The sequence below is a fragment of the Phoenix dactylifera genome, chromosome 6, assembly GCF_051530095.1.
Source record: "Phoenix dactylifera cultivar Ajwa chromosome 6, Ajwa_hap1_PhDact_Kaust_v1.1, whole genome shotgun sequence".
Taxonomy (NCBI): Eukaryota; Viridiplantae; Streptophyta; class Magnoliopsida; order Arecales; family Arecaceae; genus Phoenix; species Phoenix dactylifera.
In genome coordinates this window covers 3,326,527-3,346,745 of record NC_143195.1, presented here as the reverse complement: position 1 = coordinate 3,346,745, position 20,219 = coordinate 3,326,527, and the positions used below count along the sequence as shown (strand labels likewise).

Below are 20,219 nucleotides of genomic sequence, written 5' to 3'. Positions count from 1 at the left end.
AGTGGAGAGCAGAGAGAAAGAATACAACTCAATTATGAAATTTACACGCATACATTATCAGAAAAGTTTATGTCAACATTGTACAACAAAAGAATCTTTATAGTCTGACTTGCTGCGGTTTGGACTGCGTAATGGATCAAGGTAGCTCCATCCTGTTGAAAGCAAGACATAAAAATAATTCAATTCAACATGAGATATGATTTACAAAAAATCAACATATACGCAAACATTGGTAGGGCCACAAGTGGATTGGATTTATCCACTTCCAATCTGAAGCCAATACAAAAGCAACCCGGCCCAATCTGAATTAAAGTTATTTGGATCAGGCTTGGAATGAAAAATATGACCAGTTTGTAATATGGACTGGATCTGGATAAGCATGTACACCGATCTGAACATGAACTGACCCAAGTTTAGTGCACTATATATTTACATGTTGTTATCGATCAGATCTTATGTGGAATAGGATTTTGACAGCACTTACATGTTGCTTATTTCATAATGGACTTATGATATAATTAAATAATCAAATTATACATGTGTTATGGTTTGTGTTTGGGTTATTTTTGACCAGATTTGACCAAAAAAAAAACCAATGAATTCAATAAATCATAAACCTGATCCAGTCCAACCAAAATGGAAATGAATTGGTCTTGGGTTAATATTTTGGCTCTATTCAAATATGGACCCGATTTGGCTTGTTCCCATCCGGATCCATCCCGACCCACAAGCATCCTAATCATGGGTAATTTAGAACTGAAATAAACAATTTAACATCAAGGTAGAATATACCTTATATAAAGAATTTTCTTACAAATAAGAATCCTTCTTAAGTTTATCACAAGAAGATAGTGATATTCATAATATAGTTAAATATGAAGTATTGCAATTGGGAATGGCTTACCCCGCCACTAGTGGCAAGTACAATATGCACATAATTGGTGATCCTGGGGCCTGTGGGTGTGATTCATGTCCGTCATGTATTGCATAAATGACAGCAATACACAGGACTGCTTGCATCATGCACACGTGCCCTGCTATCACCATCCATGCGCTGTTGCACATGCCACCGATGTTGAGGCAAACCACTTCTTTGTAGCTGGGTCCTGGAATGCCACTTTTTTTCTTTTTGTTTTATGCTTAGCTTAATTGCACTCATAAGATTTGGACGTACTTGTCAAAAATTGACCCTAAAGTTGAAAGTTGTAACAGTCAATAGGTTGCAAGGTTTGAAATAAATTAGTGATTAGCCTCAAGCTTATCACAGGGACAAGTAGTCTATTCCTGTTACAAAGTTAATGGGGCTATAGTTGAATTGTGCATCATACGTGTATGACAGCCATAGTAGACTACAGGCATATTAAACAAGCTCCCCAAGCTGCTAGGCAAGGCAACCGCCCAGAGGCCTAGGTTGGCACTTGGCCTCCTATCGATAACTTTGCTTCTACTATATATAATTTTATTGAACACTTTAACTTTCAGCCATCTTTCTATATAAATTTTATGTCTTGTATATGCCATCCTTCTACATAAATCACTCTAAAACTACTTTAAGATAACAGCCATCCATCTTGAGTCTTCCCTTATCTAGGGACATTACCCATCAAACGACCTTCTCTTAATTCTAGACCTTTTGCTCCAAAAGTGGCAAGAGGATTTAGGGCAGCGAACAAGAGAAAGTGAAAAATCCAGATTAGGATTATTATATTTGTGATATTTTGATTATACAAGGCTTTGATATTAAAACTTCAAAAATTTTGGGGATTTTTAACTCCAGGCGCTCACCTGGCTGCCTAGGCATTATACCTAGGCAATTAAGAGAGCCACAGCCTAGGAACACCTAGACATTTTGACAACCTTGGTATTGAATCAGCTATTCCTCAAATCATTTGGTAGTTAATGCTCACGCTCATATATATGCCTCTCATTGAGTGGTCAACAACTGTGTCTACAACCCATGAACTATATTCTTAGCATGATACATCAAAATTCAATATACACATTCCACAAATAGTCCTTAAATTTAGGGGCGTGATTTGTTTGAGAAGTACGTGCAGTTTACCATAAGAACTTATTAGGTAACTGATTTAGAGTATGATCTGGAGTGCATCATCCACCATGCGATCCATCAATATATGTGAGTGTTCCATGAGATAGAATTGATCACATAAAAAAGTTGAAATGAGGTGCGCTTTGTAGCATTTTAACATGGTTTCCACGAAATACATTGTGTTAATCATTTTGGAAATTTGTCATAACATGGACTAATCAAAAGGGGTGTAAACATTTTGGGGCATACCGGCATAAGCATTTTGGGGGGCGGGTCTAGGTCTGGCATGATCCATGCCCTAACCTATCCAAATTTCAGGTCAAAACTTCTGATCAGAAATGACCCAATCTTTTTTAGGATTAAGCTGGGTCCAGTATAATTTAATTGTTCATGACCCAATCAGCTCTCTCAGGATAGGTCTTTCCCTTGACAATCGGTACCACAAAACTCAGGGTTGGATCATGTCAAGCTAGTTTCTGGTCCTGAATTATGGTTATGGTTATGAAATTTACAATAAAGAAAGATGTAACTTGTACAATATCTTTGAGATTCTCAGACAAATTTAATCCCATGATATTGATGAAATTCAAACATTGAAGAATGGTTCGACTAATGCATCATTCATGAGGATAAATACCTTTGACGTAGAATCCAGAAGGTAAATGCAGCTAATCAGCACAAGATGATATCTGATAACCATTGCTTATGCAGAAAAAAGACTCATAAACTGTTATGATAATGAGTGGTATCATAAATTTATAATTTCACTTACTCTATCGCGGACAAAAGGATTTGCTGAATTTCTAAGGAGGTAGTCAAAAATTGCTTGCTTCTTACAAAGAATTGCTCTATGAATTGCTGATAAACCATCCTGGACAACACTAATAATATTGATAAAAAATTTCCCAAATACATATAAGCAAATAAATACTGGTATTTAAAAGCTATTTCTCCTAAAAAAAAATTTAACAGATTGGCAGGTCAAACAAACAATGCAATAGAGGAAAATGTTTTAGTGAGTACAACTACAACATACCTTATCGATGGCATTAATATCAACATTTTGTTTTAGTAATGCATCCAAAAGATAAAACTCTCCTGATGCAGCAAGAGTATGTATTGGTAGCCACTTGCTCTGAAACAAAAAGTAGGTAGTTTTCAATAATATTTCCCAAAAAAATGCTAGAAAACTGAGAAAACATTTGTCCAAACATAAAACAAAGTGCAGGCTAACACCTCAGCATCAAGGTAAGAGAAGTGGCAAGGAAACAAACTATAATCAAAATGCAACTAGCACTTCGCACATGCAATACACATGGCCGACTTAAAAGCAAGATATAAAAAAGGTGTCCCAGCACATAAGGCTCCCACCATTGCAAGGCTAAGGAGAGTCGGCTAGATGCAACCGTACCCCCACATGTGGAAAGGCTGGAAATATCTTGACCAAGTCACAACAGAGCAGCCTTACGTATCAGGTTCTGAGTCATATACTGGATTCTATTACCCATAACCACAGGCAGCCTATTACCTATACGGATATGGATATGATGCGTCAGAGGCATCTTCCGATAGCTACTACCCTATGCATCCCGAAGCATCTCACAGATTGAATTTTGTTGCTGGCTTATTCGGATGGACTCCTTCACAGTCGTTTTATCAACCAATTTATCAGCTAGAGAACACCTCTCAGAGCCAGAGCTTCAGCAAGAGATCCGAGAGTGCTTAAAATCTGGAGTGTGTTCTTTATGGGATGAACATACAAGACTACAACGCCACTTAGTTAAAAGGATGGGTTGATGTGCCTCCTGACTATACTAATAATCCGAATATCAACGAGAGGCATCGCCACTCGACGAGATTTTAGATATCGGTATGTATATTGTACTTTCATATATAATTAATTATATTATTTAGTATTTTTGCCTCACTACTTGATTTGAGGATATTTCATGTTACTTCTTGTAGCATGCAACATCCCACTAATTATTTATATTTTGTATCATTTTAAAACAACAAGATGCATCATTTAGGTTAAACCGAAATCATAGAAACATTAAAAAACATCAAATTAGACTTAAAATCATTAAAAAAGTTAAAAAAAATTGATTATCAATTAATTGAACTTGAAAAACTTTAAAAAAAATGGTAGCATACTGTGTGTCGGTACGATACCGGTTTGGTACCATATTGACTTGTTCGTCGACCAGTACGGATCCCGGTACCAGTTCGGTGGACCTTGCCTACAACAAAATAACATGACCAACTTCATATCATTTTTTGCCTTCACATATATGGCTTAATAGAATGAGATATTTATTGAGATGCATCAATTTGCTTAAGATGGTATCATCATTGGTGATGAAACACTCCAAGCATCAATTAGTTAGTCCAACTACTCCAAGTCTCAATACTTGTCAATCTGTACTGCTAGGAGTACAACTTCTTTTCATTTTTATCTTTGTATGATGATGGGTTAATGAAATGCAATTTAAGACAGTACCCAACCCCTGTGAAATATTAGTCCAGACATGATTTAACCTCTAGATTGTCACTAGCTTGTTCTTTGGCTGCATACACCAAGGACACCAAGCAGCAATTGTCAATCAGTCAATTGACAACTGCTTATGGTTAAGATCCAAAAAAAACAAAAAACACTAAGCAATTTTGATTAACTCACCAGCAAATCGAGAATAAGATGTAGCTTCTTTCTTTTTGTCAAGAGATGCCACCACATAGCCCTGAGTACACCCAACTAGTCCAAGCGGAAGAGAGTATAACAACCTAATATGAAATCAGGTTTCAAATCTATGGCTCAAGTCTAAACAAAGATCCAAGGATAAACCTATGGTGTGTGGGCCTAACCCGAGGATTCGATGAGCATCATAATTCCAGCAACATTTTGGGGCAAACTGTCTATTGCAGAACTCAAGATTCCAAGAGAATAAAATGTCTATATGAAGACATTGAGCATGACTCCAAAGCTCTAACAAAATTTGTCCATAAGCAACAACTTTAACAAGAATACATAGACCCTGATAACAGAAAAGGGAAATCTGAGACTGTGACAACCAGACTTGCCCAAACCGGATCAACCTGTGCAAGGCAAACAGGGGGAGGGGGAGGGCTCCGACCCCAAGTCGGACTCCTCCTCCCTGTTCTCTTATTAAGAAAGAGCAAGGGGGAGGGAGGACTCCGACCGCACGTCGGACTCCCTGCCTCCTAATCATTTTTAACCCCTATGCAGGAGCACCCCACTACTCCATGCTCTCTCTCTTTCTCTAGCTTTCTTTCTTTCCTTCCTTCCCTCCTTCAAACTCTAAGATGCCAAGACCATCTCTATTCTCTTCTTTCTCTCTCAATAGAATCCCCATATCAATGCCAACTTCTTGTAAGCTTCTACAACAAATTTCCACCTTTCTTTTCTCTCCATATTATTTTAATGTTTGAATAATTCTCTATATACATGAGTTATCTTGTTTTGGGAAGAAGCAACCTCTATAAAATAATTTCTGCAATAATAAATTCAACACAAAAAAAATATTTAATTTCTGTAAATTAATTTTCTCAAAATTATTTTCTAGTTTTAAAACTTCTGAATGTTAAATAGTTTGAAAACTAAACATCTGCATATTCTATTTCAATAACTTAATTTCTATGAAATGAATTCACCAATATCTATTTCTAGCAAAGCAAAATCTGTTTTGAATTTTTGCAATTAAATTTTCTGAAGATCATATTCTACATTCTCTGTTTTGAATATTAGCTTTATGTATATTACAAATTTCGCAATTTAACTGTTATGATATTAATTATACTTTAAATTAATTTCTCGGTGGTAAATAACAGCAATCTAAATTGATGGTAATTAAATTTCCATATTTTATATTTTAGAAACTTAATTTATGGAAAATAAAAATTCTGTGTTAAATTTGTGTAAAATAATTTTCGGCATATCTTAGCACTAATTTCAGATTTCTTATTATTAAATTTGTATATTTTAATATATGATTAATTTCTGCAAACTAGAAGCGGGGTAATTTAAGATGTACAACAAAATACAATTAAAATTTTAGATTGCTAAATGTCCTGTAAAAATATTATATTCAGTATTTAAACTGCATAATATGTTTCAGGGACTTATTTCTTTAAAATATAAATCTGAAAATTTTGAACATAATAAAGTAATTAAAATTTATATGCCTTATGATATACTCTTTTGAATAACTATAACACCGAGTTGATTTTAGGTTGGTCAATTCCAATGCAGGATTAGGATCATGTTGATGTCGGGTAGTTATTAGGTTTTGTTTAGAGCCTAGGGTATTGAAGACTTAGAATTTTAATTTAAAATTTATCATGACCATATTTTGATAAAATTATATTTCTGAGAATACTAGGTTCTGAAGATATTTTTCAATATTAGTTGAAATTATTAACATAGTGTGCTCGCAAGGTAAGTAATGATTCACCTTTCCTGGATTTCCCTTTATTTGCCTCTAAATAAATATTTGATATCAAATAAATTATAAATTGATTAACATGCAAGTCATGAATTCCATGGAATTGTATTTTAAATGGAAAACAAATTTGTAAATTTAAAGTATTACTTTTGTTACCAAATATTGTGCATACATTTAGAAATCTTTTATTGAACATGCATACTTGTTCGGAATTTGACAAATATATGATTTATGAATAGCTTGGATATGTTTTGAATTTTTTGACTCAGCCTAATTATGTTTTGGATCCGACAAATGGAGGTTATAAATTGGTATTTTGACTATTCTGAAACTCATTATTCAGGCCCTATCACATGATATAAATAAGGTATTCTGGCCCACTTTATAATGCACAAGTGAGGTATTCTTATCCACTCCACAAGGTATAAGTTCAGTATTCTAGCCCACTCTCCAAGATATAAATATGATATTTTGGCCCACTTTATGGGATATAAGTGTGGTATTCTACTCTACTTCATAGAGTATAAGTGCAGTATTCTAGCCTACTCCATAAGATATAGGTATAGTTCTCTAACCCAACCACAATGTATAAATATAGTTATAGTCACATAGGTTGTTGAATTGAATTAAAGTATTTTAAATTATTCTTATGAATATGAATATGAATAGTTGAGCAAGCATGAATATTATTAATTATAAAAATTATTTTATTAAAATAAAATAATTTTTCTTATATACTTAGTATTAACAAAAAAATTTATTTAATTTGTTACTTGAGCTATCTAGCTACGGTATTCATTACTTACTAAGCTATAGAGCAAGGTCTGTCGTACCGGGTACCGGTCGGCGTACCGGTGGCCGGCCGGACCGGTCCGGTTCGGTACGTACCGGCCGGTACCGCGAGCCATAAATTTGATGTTTTTTTTAAATGTTCTCTCTGTTGGATCTTAAATTAAGTGAAGATTGATATTTTTTTATTGCTTTTTTCATGATTTTTGATGTTTTTATGTTTAAATTTAGGGTTGAAATTTGAAACATAGATGATGCATGTTATGTTTTCCTCCCGTTCCAAATGATAAAATGATACACATAGAATATCTTCAAATTAAGATACAATCATTTACATATATGTAAAGCACTCTTGGATATCTAAAATTGAGACGAGTGCCGATGGCTCTCGTAGATATCCGAATCATAAGTATAATCAGGAGGAGGCAAATCAACCCAATCAGAAGAAACGTGCGCCAGATTATAAGAACTGTCGGATCTCTCGCTCACGCTCTGGCTCTGAGAGGTGTCCTCTGATTGTGTAAGGGCCCATCCAAATATGGCGGAAGCAAAATCCGATGCACCATATCCATATTCGTCAGACTGAGGCTGTGGATAATAGAATCCGTATCCGTATGCTATCGGATCTGCAGTCGTATCCTGTCTTTCTGAACGACCTCGAGGAGCCCGTCTTCTATATCCAATGATATCCTCACAAAATCTATCAGGTGGTCGACCGTGGTCCGTATCCTGTGTAGCACCCGTAAATTGGGACTCACCGGTGAAATAAAGACTACCCTCCGGCTGTGTCTCATGAGTACCATACTATCCTCCGCTCCCTCCATGGCTAGAAGATCCATCACCACCAGAACCTTCATCGCTGCTAGTCCAAATCTCCTCCTCGACACTCTCCATTGGGATCCTTTGTTTTCCTTTCTTGGCCCTCCCTGTCTGGCTATGTCGCCCTTGTCTGGCTGTCTGCTGAGCATCTCTCGATCAGCTCTCTCGGAGGGTGTCTCGTACCAATCATGTGGTGACTAGCTCCCCTGTGCCTGCGGCTGATCAGCTCTGGAAGTGCGTGGAATATTACGCTCAGCCCATTGCTCTGGATCGACCCTCGCTTCGGTGGCTATGAAGCTAGCTGGTCGTGGAGGCGATCCTGGCTCGTCAAGCTCGGGCTCCTCCTGCTGGCCTACAAGCCAGCCGAGTAGTGAATCATCGTCATCATCGGTGAAGGTCTCGTAAATCGGATCTGTATACTTGAGCTCCGCTTCCTCCTGAATGCACTTTAGCCTCAACCGCAAATTGTAATACACATAAACAAGGTCGTTGAGGCGTTTTTGCGTCAAACGGTTTCTTTGTTTGCTGTGGATAAGGGCGAAGGTGGACCAATTGCGCTCACAACCACTAGAGGAGACTGTTTGGGAGAGGATCCGGATAGCTATCCGCTTTAGATTTCTCGCAGACCCGCCAAAATGCACCCACCATTCAGCTGCAAAAATATTTATGAAAATTACATATATGATAGTTCCATAATAGTAACTAAGTAACACCAGATGAATGTTTTCCTGATGTGTCACGTACCTGGATTCATATTGTGTTTGCTGACGACAGACGCTCGTTGGCCAAAACTATAGCTGACCTCTCTAAATAATTTGCTCTATGAAAAATAAGCATGTTCTACCATGTTAATAATTGAAGATGCCAATATACTTACACATGCTGGTAATTACTAAATCATAATTACCTCTTCAAGACATAGGGCCGCTTTTTCTGGATCATGCTCCATCTTGTAAATCACATTACGCAAAGCATCCAGAAGTGTTTCATCCATACCAAATCCATCTATGCTATACTGAAACCGGGGGTTTGGGTAGTATGCTGCACATATACGAGACTATCTTAGCATAATTATATAATTACATCCGTCACTACAATTGTCACTATACTTATATCTTAGCTTACCTGCTAGATGCAATTCCTTACCCATTTGCGCTCCCCACCGTTGCTCAATGATGTTGATGTACGACCGGCCATGTGCTGGATCTGCCTCCATAATCTGATCCTTTGCCTTGACCATCATGTGATACAAAAACCCCATCTGGGGGGTAGATCTCGCTATCTACGGCCCGCAGCACTTCATATAATGGTTTGATAGCCTTGACTATTGTAGTAGCCCGCTGCCAGAATGGCTGTCTCGTCACCAAGTCTTCTATCTTCCTTCAGTGCCGTCATAAGAATATCTACTATCATACCACTCGGGACTGGCAAATATTTGACATAGGGCTCCTCTCTTCTCGGGTATGCTATCAAGTGCGATGAAGTTGGTAGCAAACCGTATGACTCCTGGTCTCAAAATCTCTCCCCCTGCAGACTTTCTCATCAGTGAAAGGACCCAGTTATGGTTATAAATATACCTGGTAATGTATTGGGCTGTCTCCACCGTTTGTTGCACCCTACGGATCTTTCCGATGTCCATCAACATGAGATCGATACAATGTGCAGCACATGGGGTCCGGAAAATATGGGGTCGCCGCTCCATCAAGACCTGCCCAGCAGCCTTATATTGCGGCCCATCATCAGTGACGACCTGCACGACATTCTCCTCTCCTACCAGATCAATCACATCCTCCATAAGTTTCAGCATGTACGCGATGTTGTGCACATAAGCCGAAGCATCAACCGACTTGTGAAAGAAGGTCTTAGCATCACAGTATGTCAGGAAGTTGATGCTCCGCCTGGTCGGACCGGTCCAACCATCGCACATGATGGTTAGTCCATATATGGGCCACTTGCTCTTGTAGGAGTCAATCCAATTCTCCAGCTCCTTCTTATTGTTGTCAAGAAGCTCACCGTATATGTCCTTCGGGCCTGGAGGAACTACACCGGGACCGGCAGCTTGTATGGCGGCAATGGCAGACCTGTAGTATGTATTGTCTGCCACATTCGCTGGGATGTGGCTGAAGTGAAACCAGGATCCAATAGCTCACCACATAGTTTTCTTCTTATCCTTCATCCACATTGTGTCTACCCTCTGCTGCCTTGAATCTCTGTTGGAAAAAGCATGCAGATCTACATCATGAATTGTCGCTCCTTGTGGAATTTCTCTAGATGACTTCTTTCGGCTACCAAAACTACCCAGCATAGATGCAATCCGGCCACGTTCTTTACCGACGCCCTCCCTAACTGAAGTTGTCCTCAAGAACTCTGGATCTTGTCTAGTGCTCCCAGAACCGTCGTCCGACTCGTATGCAGAGGACCTAAATCGAGCCCTATGCCTGGCCACCTCCTCCTGCTGCCACTGATCATTCAGGCTTGCATGCATGGCCGCCTGAATATCTGCCTCCTCCTCATCTAGACCTCAACCTCCTCTGGCTCCCTAAAGTGATAGGAAGGTGGCTCTGCCGCTCGGCGATCGACCTACGCCTTCTTCTTGAAAGCCATCTCCTTCGCTTCTTTGACCTCAGCGAGATTCTGCCTCATCAACACACAAATCTCGCTAGGACAATTCGGGCATGTAGCAACCTCACCGAAATTTTCGGCTAAGTGTTGCTTCAACCTGGTTACCCCTCCTTCCTTAAAAACCTTGTCGCAAAAGTTGCATTGAAACTGGTGTCGTTGCCCCTCTCTTCCAAGTCTTCGCCCATAAGACCAGCCAGTATCACGCTTTGTAGGGTTCGTTTTTCTTGATGGCTCCATTTCTATCATAAATGTACAACTTATCAAAAAATTAAGCTAATAAAGTAAATTTTCACATTATCTTATTTTTTAAGTAATTTATAAACTATTTTTTTAAGTTACTTATTAACAAAATTAATGAAATAACATAGGACAAAAAAACCGCACCTTAAATAGTCTCCGCTGGATTTTTTGGACAGGACCTCCTCCTCAATTTGTGGGCTATCTCTCAAATCTTCCCGTCTCTGATTACTCTTCAGAGGCTCACTGAATTTGAGTTAGTCTGGACAAGCCAATCTCTCTGAAACACTTCTGGATTTGAGTTACTCTGGACAGAGCCTCTCGTTCGGTTTTTATAACCGAACGAGTGAGGAGGAAGGCGAGATGCAGACAGGGCGACAGGCCTCTCGGCCGAGAGGCCACTTCGGTTTTTGTGTTGTGAAAAGAAAGATCTTGGCCACTTCTTTTTTTGATTTGACCACAGCTTTTTTTTTTTTTGAAAGAAGTGGCCCGTGGCCACTTCTTTGGGAAACCACGCGCCACGCGGTGGTTTCAAAAACCACAGCGCCTCGCGCTGTGGTTCATAAAAAAAAAATCGTACCGATGCGAACCGGCCGGTTCGCACCGGTACGAGGTCGGTACCAAGCACCGGCCGGTACCGACCAGTACAGGCTCCGTACCGGCCAGTTCGGCTAAAAGAACTGGGAGATACCGGATTTCTTGTGGTTCCAGTACCGGTACGGCATTCCATGCTATAGAGCTTATTATTAATCTCTTCCTTCTTTATAGATCCATAAAACTAGTTGCTGACAGTGTTGTTTTAGAAGCTCTAGATACAGGAGCAAAATTCTTAGCATAGTTTAGAACTAGTATCTATTTTTTTAGTATAATTGCTAAAAGCATTTTATAGGTTTTCTTTCTTTGATTTAACATTTGGTGAACACTTGAAGTTAAATTCTTATGAATAAAATTCTTGAATTTCTTGTTAGTTTTTGGACTTGTTAATTATTAAATTTGGACATTTGCTTTAATTTTATTCCACTGCCTTATTTATTCTATTATGCTAGCATGTTGGATGCTTTGCATGCTTGTAGGATAATGCCCTGTGAGTATGCAGTCTCTAACTCCTAATTTCGGGTTGAAGGCATGATAGAGACCTCAAACAAAAGTGGCCTACAAGGACCAGCTTTGACAAGAGTACATATTATAAATGAAAGAGAAATATGGAGTTTAGAGGATCATTATCTAATACATCTGAGCAAAAAGCATGGCAAGAAGAGGTCTCTCTACTTTAGGCTTCAAATAGGCAGCCTTGCAGAAAAGTCATAACTTTGAGACTAGCCAAGTTATTGTTCCCGATGATATAAATCTACTTTATATCAGCCAATTTAGTTCAAGCACCAGATATATAGGGTTGGATCAAAATTTTCAACTTTGAAATACTGAGGTATTTCTCAAATATTGAAGGCTCATAAATTCTTTTATATCCAGAAATTGCCAAAACCCAAAAGTTTGGTAAGCAAAATCATATATTGCAGTCTCCAAAGCATCTCACCTATAATGATACTAAACAATACTTGACGGTTCAATAAAAATATTCATATTCAAGATGGTGGGTTATTCAAAAAGCCAAATGTGACTCGTGCAAAATGTACCAACAAAGAACCAAATGCACAATCAAAGAACTCATTGTGCCCTTAGGCCCATGTCTTGCACATGCTTGGGAAAGCTATGTAGAGTGAACTAAACTCACCTTAACTCAACTAAGCCTCAATCCCAACCTAGTTAGGGAGCTACATAAATCCTTTCCCTCCATTCCACTCAGTTTAGGACCATACTTTCTAAAAGATTTTGACATATCAAGTCCTTCCTTACTGCTTCACCCCATGTAATTTTTGATCTATCTCTACCCCTCTTCGTTCCTTCTACATGTATCAACTCGCACATTCATACTGGTGCATCCTGTAGCCTACATTGTATATGTTCAAACCATCTAAGTCATCCTTCTTTTATTTTTTCTTTAATTGATGCCACATCCACCTTTGTACAAATAACTTCGTTTCTTATTCTATTTTTTCTTGTATTACCACAATCCATCTTGACATGCTCATTTTGCCATACTCATCTTATGCACATGTTGTTTTCTACCTACCCAACATTTTATACCATAAAGCATAGCTGATTGTATGCCTCTCCTATAAATTTTTTCCTTCAACTTTAACAAATATCCTATGATCACATGTTATCTCAGTTGCACTTCTCCACTTCATCCAACCCACTTTAATCCTATGAATAACATCCTCTTCAATCTCTCCTTATAAATAATCGATCCTAAATATCGAAAATTATGTGGAGCAAATGTTCCTTACGTTATAAACCAATAAAATTATACTTCATTATAGCAAATTACTGTTGTATAGCATGCACTTTTTGAGAAAAAACATGCAAATAAGTAAATTAAAAGTTTTATTTTGAAAACAACAAAATTGACTCAAATGTCCTCAAAAAAACAATATTATGCAAATCATCAAAGATTGAACAAGACAAATAATATTACATTGGTTAAAATTTCACTAAACTAAATCTTCAACCTTCTTACAAGGTGAGAATTGCGTCAATAATGTGAATTATCAAGATGCACACATCCTTTATAACAACTGCATATGATTTACATCTATAAGCTTTTGTGTGAATTTCACACATGGCTGGTTCTTAAAACTTAGACATATCAAAGACCAAAGCTTAGTAATTAAGTTTGAAACCATGACTAATCTGGGAGGAAAATATTCAGTCTACAAAAAAAAAAAGAAACTTTCAGAAATAATATCTCGAATGTTTAAAAGAATTCAAAAAATACAACAAAATAAAATGGGATAATATGTAAAATATCACATAAAATGAGTATGAAGAAAAAAGAGCAAATTCGTAGTAGAGAATTCATATTCTGTTGGAAATATTATGGGTTCTCTTCTTTGAGGCAAAAAGAAATCAACAAAAGAATTCTAGGTAAAGATAGTATGAACACAAGCTTCATTCAGTAAATCAAAAAATTTCTGACTATTAGATCTGATTACACAAACCATAACATCTTGTAATTGCCACCAAGAAAAGTCTCGATCTTACAATAACTGACTGTTACATTCAGTAACACCACATATCATGAAACAAAATAGCAAAATAATTTGACATTAAAGTGATATCTGTTGGAGCATTTAATAAATATTCAACCTTGCAAAGTTTAAAACCCTTAATCCCATATTAAATTCTGAATGATGCAAAAGCTCAGACAAACCAATGAAAAAAGGTGGATTATGTTAGGAAGACAATAATGTTCTATGACACATAGACCATCGGTCTCAAGTTAACGAATATCAACAGAGATAATTCCACAACTAGCATAATGGAAGGAACAGCAACCCTTAGCTATTTCAATAATATAAAATCTCTATAAAGGCATACATGTAACCAACCGACCAATAACCAACAAAATGAATTTCACTCTGATGGTAAGTAAAGCAATGAAGATAAAAAGGCCTATATGTGCTTCTATCTTGCCCAATACAAATGACTGTACTATGTTCAAATCAGTAAGATCAGAGAAAGAATGAAAAAAGATGCTCAATTTTTAGTAAAATTCACAACAGTCAGCACAGTCAGAGTACTTACTGAAGTAGCTTCTGCCAAATTAGGTATGCGTTTGTTCAAGAGAACTTTTTCATCCTTTGTGAACAGCTTACGACGACCTATCCATATTCAAGGGGAAAAATCAGTTTGTCAATGCTACTTTTCTCCAAGAAAAAAATAATGGAAACAAGATGTACTAAGACCTGCTATATAGCATTTTTAAACCAAAACCCCTTTAAGAGGATAGTAAATTGCTCGTGAAACCAATCCCTTTAAGAGCAAGGTAAATTACTCATGAAACCAATACTAAACTCTGCTGAGAAAAAGTTAGCTACATGGAATTTGAAATATAGCTACAATTAAGAACAAATCTTAAATAAATTCAGAGTATAATGTCATGAAATTAAAGAAGTGGCTGATGCAGTCATCTAAGTTCAAATATGTAAAACACTTTAATTATTTTGTTGATTGCCCCAGAGGAACTAATAAAAAAGTAGGGATCTCATAAATTTTAAGCTGGGTTAGAGAAAACAATTCTTTGTCCAATACTGCAATTTAACATTACAAAATCATATTCCCAGGTTAATACATTGGATTATTTCCTACCGGCACGCATAAGCCTACATACAGAACTTTGCTTTGCAGGCTTTGCAACATCAGGAAGCCATAAAGATGGCTCTTTCTCTTTATGCGAAAAAGATCATAGGCGCAAACCACTTTATGATTTTGATATTCGGAGTACCTCTCTGATCTTCTAATCACTAAAGAAATACTTATTTTAGGTTCTTGAAGCAGGAAATTGAAATTGTAAGATTGATTATCTAATGTTGATTCATACTCATTTCTCTTCACTCAAAGTCTCAAACAGTGGTAATGTGATAAGGAAAAGGGAGCTTTTTTTCCATCACCAAGAATCAGTCATCTTTCTCATCATTGCGTGTAGAAGATTTAAACATGAAATTATTAACTACAAGAAAATTTTCCATGAGCTCAGATCTCCCCCATTAATTTACAATAAAGGAAAATAAAAATTGTTTTTACTAAAAATGAACCCAAAATAAAAATTACTTTTTCCCACACCATATTATTTATCACAACATGTAGTTAAGATAACTCCAGATTTGTCCTTTACAAGATATATCCTAGCCTCTCTCCCTGTTTGGTTCCACATCCTAAGATCTACCAGCTTCAGTTCCTTTAAACAATCATATTCAGTTTATTTATGTACATCGATCCTTAAATTTAAACATCACTATTCCAAGAAATGACTTTCATAGTTGCTCTTTGGCCTTCCTCATATCTCATGATTGTCAATTGAATTTCTCAGACTGTTGAAATCTAAATTCTTAAGTTTCTTGGTTAAAATTTCAGGGAATGCCTAAGTGCATGCGATTTATATATATTTTATAGTTCCTTGCATCCTAATTTCTGAAGAAATTCTCAAACCTACCGAAAAAGCCCTTAACTTAAAAAAAAGGGTCATTTTTTTAGATATCCATAAATTCTTATTGGAAAATATACAAGACTTGATCCTCCATCACAATCTACGAGACTACTACTTGAAAATTTCTTGTTATATAACTTATCTATTGCCAAATATATAAAAACAAATCAAACCACCTCCATTTCAATATTCACTTATGCAATAAGTCAAAGCTTTTTTTCTTCTGCAAATACCCCCTTTGCTCCCATCATCATGACATTATGCAACAACAAATGACTCCCCCACTGGCCCCAACCGAGAAAGCGATATTAGTTTTTATTATGAATATAGCCCTAGCACCATCATTGCTTGCCACCACTTCCTAAGACAACCTTCCCCACCATCACCCCAGACCTCCACATTATAATATGATCTCCAATCCCAAAATGAAAGACCATCTCGAACAACAGCATGCAAGGGGAGTAGATCAAGAAAAGAACAAGGAAAAATTCAGGTCAGGAAAAAGAAAGTAGAAAAGGGAAAAGAAAATTTTGAGTGATCTTTAACTTAGAAAGCTTTAATATTAATAAAAGCACCCCATCAAAGTCCACAATCCCAGATTTACTTGGCATCTTCCTCTTGTATCAAATTGTAGACAACTACTAACAGTTGCTCAGTTAAATTCTCTTTATCTTGCAAGATCAATGATATGGATTAATGGCTAAAGTTGTGGGCGAATATTATATGAAGAAATAAATTAAATACCATATAAAGATAGTTAGAGAAACCATAATATTATAGACAAAAAGACTGATATGATGAATTACCTCAAACCATCATCTTAACTAGTTAATGAGCTCTTGCATATTTATGGGAGAACTCCCATTCGCATAATATCTCAGAAGGAGAGTGAGAAGATCTATTACAAAATATAAAGTAAGGGTTCATACAGCAAATTGCCATGAAATTTGGCAACTGGCTAAAGCTGGTGCTATTAGATTTGTGAATCAAAAAGCAGGAAAATTGGATGTGAAACTATATATGCTTTCTGAGATGGTAAAACTTCTAACATAACTATAGAAACTAGAGATGAAACTTTCTTTAAAAGCAAACTTCCTTCATAAATAAAATTTATAATTAGGTAGCAGAAAACCATCTCTACTTCTCTGGTATACACTTCCAATGAAATCAGGATTGAAAAAAACATGGTGAAAACTTTGATATTCCAAGCAAAGTTGTGAAAAGTTGCAAAATAAACCATGTCAAGGAGTGCTCAAGGCTGGCCAAATTTGACTAGTGAAAACTTTGGTTCAACCAAAGCTTCACCTAATCAAACGAAGACCTGAACCCAATATTATTCTACATCTAAGTCCAAAAAACACTAGGACACTTCAACCTCCAAGAATGACAGTGAGAGAAAACACTCACCTAATGTTATTGTTACAATCTTCCACTATACAATGCTCTTACATCCTTCATTGCAGTATATACAGTGTTTCCATGGCCAGGTAAAATGACTACCTCCTAGTGTTCACATTGTCACTTCCAGCCACCTCCAACTGCCACAACTAACTCCGCCATTGCCACACAGCCCACTCCTCTCACTATCCAATGCTGTCAATTTTCAACCATCCTCAATTGCCTCAAATGATTCTTATTGTTAAAGTACCCTTGTCTATCATACCGTCCTAAACCGCTCGATTCAAGATGTATCGAACTATTTTGGTGCAACACCGAGACAATACAGCCATACAGGTCAGAACAGGCTCCGAACTGGCCTAAATCGAACCGAACCAAGCAGAAGCACCCAAGTATACTCGATTCAAGACGATTCGGGTGGTTTGCTATCTGTCTTGACCATGGTCTGCTGAACCGACCTGTACCGATCGGTTCAGCCCGTACCGGACTAGTACCGACAAGCACCGGTCCGATACAGGGGTATAAAACGGTTCCGACCCAAGCGTTCGGTATGAGCTTCGTACCGGTGCGAATCGGCTCAGTTCGAACCGGTGCGAACCGGGCGGTTCCCACCGGTATGAGCTCGAACCGGTGCGAACCGAGCCGGTTCGCACCGGTTCGATGTTTAAAATTAGTGCCAGCACTGTGGCACTTTGAAAGTGCCGGTGCGGCACTTTGTGCGGCACGTCGAAAGTGCCGGTGCGGCACTTTGTGCGGCACTTCGAAAGTGCCACGCTATGGCAAAATGTGGCACTTTTCAAAGTGCCACAGTGCCTCAACGGTTGGCTATAAAAGCCGACCAAATGCTAAAGCCAAATCCGTCAGCTTAGGTGAAGGAAAGACAGAGAGAAAGAAGGAGGAAAAGAAGAGAAAGGCAAAAACAAAGGTGTGAAAAAAATTTAGAAGGGTCGGAGAGCGTCGTTTTTCTTGAAGAAAAATCCAGCAAAAACTAAATAAGGTAAAATTTCTTTCCCCTACATTGTTTTTTTAATATTTCATTTAAATTGCTTAAAAAAATTAAGTCAAAAATTGCTAAAAAATAGGAAATGATTCAATGATTCCACAGCAAACAGGGGAACCGTTTGACACAAAAGCGCCTCAACGACCTAGTTTATGTGCACTACAATCTGCGGTTGAGGCTAAAATGCATTCAGGAGGAAGTGTAGCTCAAGTATGCAGATCCCATCTATAGGACTTTTACAGATGATGATGATAATCCTATGCTCGACTGGCTTGCGGCCCAGCAGCAGGAACCCGAGCTTGATGAGCCAGGATCGCCTCAACGACCAGCCAGCATCATAGCCACCAAGGCTATGGTCGATCCACAGCAATGGGCTGAGCGCAACATTTCACGCACTCCTACAGCTGATAGGACGTGGCTAGAGGGGAGCCAGTCACCGCATGACTGGTACGACGTTCCCGTTCATGCGAGGACGAGGACGCTCTAGTACCCAGTCGACTCGATCAGGAGGGCATCAATCCCAGCAAACGAGAAAAGAAAAGGAAAGAGCCCCAATACAGAGTGTCGAGGAGGAGACTTGGACCAGCAGCGATGAAGGTTCTGGTGGTGATGGATCTACTAGCCATGGAGGGAGTGGAGGACAGTATGATACTGCTTATGAGACACAGCCGGAGGGAGGTTTTCGATACACCGGTGAGTCTCAGTTTACGCATGCTACACAAGATACGGACCACGGTAGGCCGTATGATATAGGCCGGTCGGATACCATTGCATATCGAAGAAGAGCTCCTCGAGGTCGTTCAGGAGGCCAGGATGCAGCTGCAGATGACCTCCCATGTAGAGTCGGATCCATTGATGTATCAAGTTTCGAGTCTTCCTATTATCCGCAACCTCAGCCAGCCTATGGATATAGTGCATCGGAGTCATCTTCCGGTGGCTACTACCCTGCGCAGCCCGGAGGGTCTTACGGGTCGAATTTTGGTGCCAGCATATTCGGATGGGCCCCTTATCAAGACACCTCTCAGAGTCAGAGCTTCAGCGAGAGATCCGAGAGTTCTTATGACCCGACACACATTCCTCGAGGATTGAGCATAAAAGACTACAATGCCGCTTGGTTAGAGGGATGGATTGATCTGCCTCCATATTATGCTGATGATCCAGATATTGACGAGAAGCATCGTCACTCGATCCGATTTTAGATATCCGAGAGTGTTTTAAATGTATATAATTGATTGTATCTTAATTTGAAAATATTTTATGTTTTTCATCTCATTATTTGAATCATTTGGAAGTAATAAGTTGCATCATCTAGTTTTAACCTTAAATCTAAACATAAAAACATCAAAAAAAATCCAAAAGTGAAAGAACTCCACAAAAAAAAACAACGATGGGGTCGAAACCATGCCGAATATGCCCTATCAGTACGGTATCGGTTCGGCACCGGTACCGTACCGTTACCGGAGCCAACCGGTACGTCGGTACGCTCGGTACCGCGAACCTTGGTCTTGACCCAATAATAAGGGAGGAGGTGCAAAGAAGGCCTCCTGTGCCTTCTCAACCCTCTCAACTTACCTTTTTTCTATTTTCATCAAAAAATGCTCAGAGAAGGGGAGCCAATCATCATCACAGGGCTCCATGTCCGTGACATTTTCCCAAAAATTTGACAAAGAGATGCTAAAAAAAGATCATCATGGTATCCAGTCTAATCAGGCAGGATGGGGGCAGTCAGAGTGGTAAGCCCAATCGAGCCACCCAGTAGATCCAAGCAAGCAAGAGTACCCAAGGAAAGAAAGGATT

General features: G+C 38.2%; 1 protein-coding gene across 2 annotated transcripts in view; it reads right to left on the bottom strand.

Annotated features, from left to right (window-relative positions):
- AKRP (ankyrin repeat protein) overlaps window positions 1-20,219 on the bottom strand; it is a 51,092-nt gene that overhangs the window by 27,935 nt on the left and 2,938 nt on the right. Inside the window, exons 2-5 of one of the 2 annotated variants that reach the window (XM_088723171.2) lie at window positions 14,623-14,699; window positions 3,087-3,185; window positions 2,823-2,921; window positions 54-152 (exon numbers count right to left, since the gene is read on the bottom strand). In XM_088723171.2, coding sequence (XP_088579297.2) covers window positions 54-152; window positions 2,823-2,921; window positions 3,087-3,185; window positions 14,623-14,699 — 374 coding nt within the window. The remainder of the gene's footprint in view (window positions 1-53; window positions 153-2,822; window positions 2,922-3,086; window positions 3,186-14,622; window positions 14,700-20,219) is intronic. The other variant, XM_088723172.2, reaches the window with a different exon arrangement.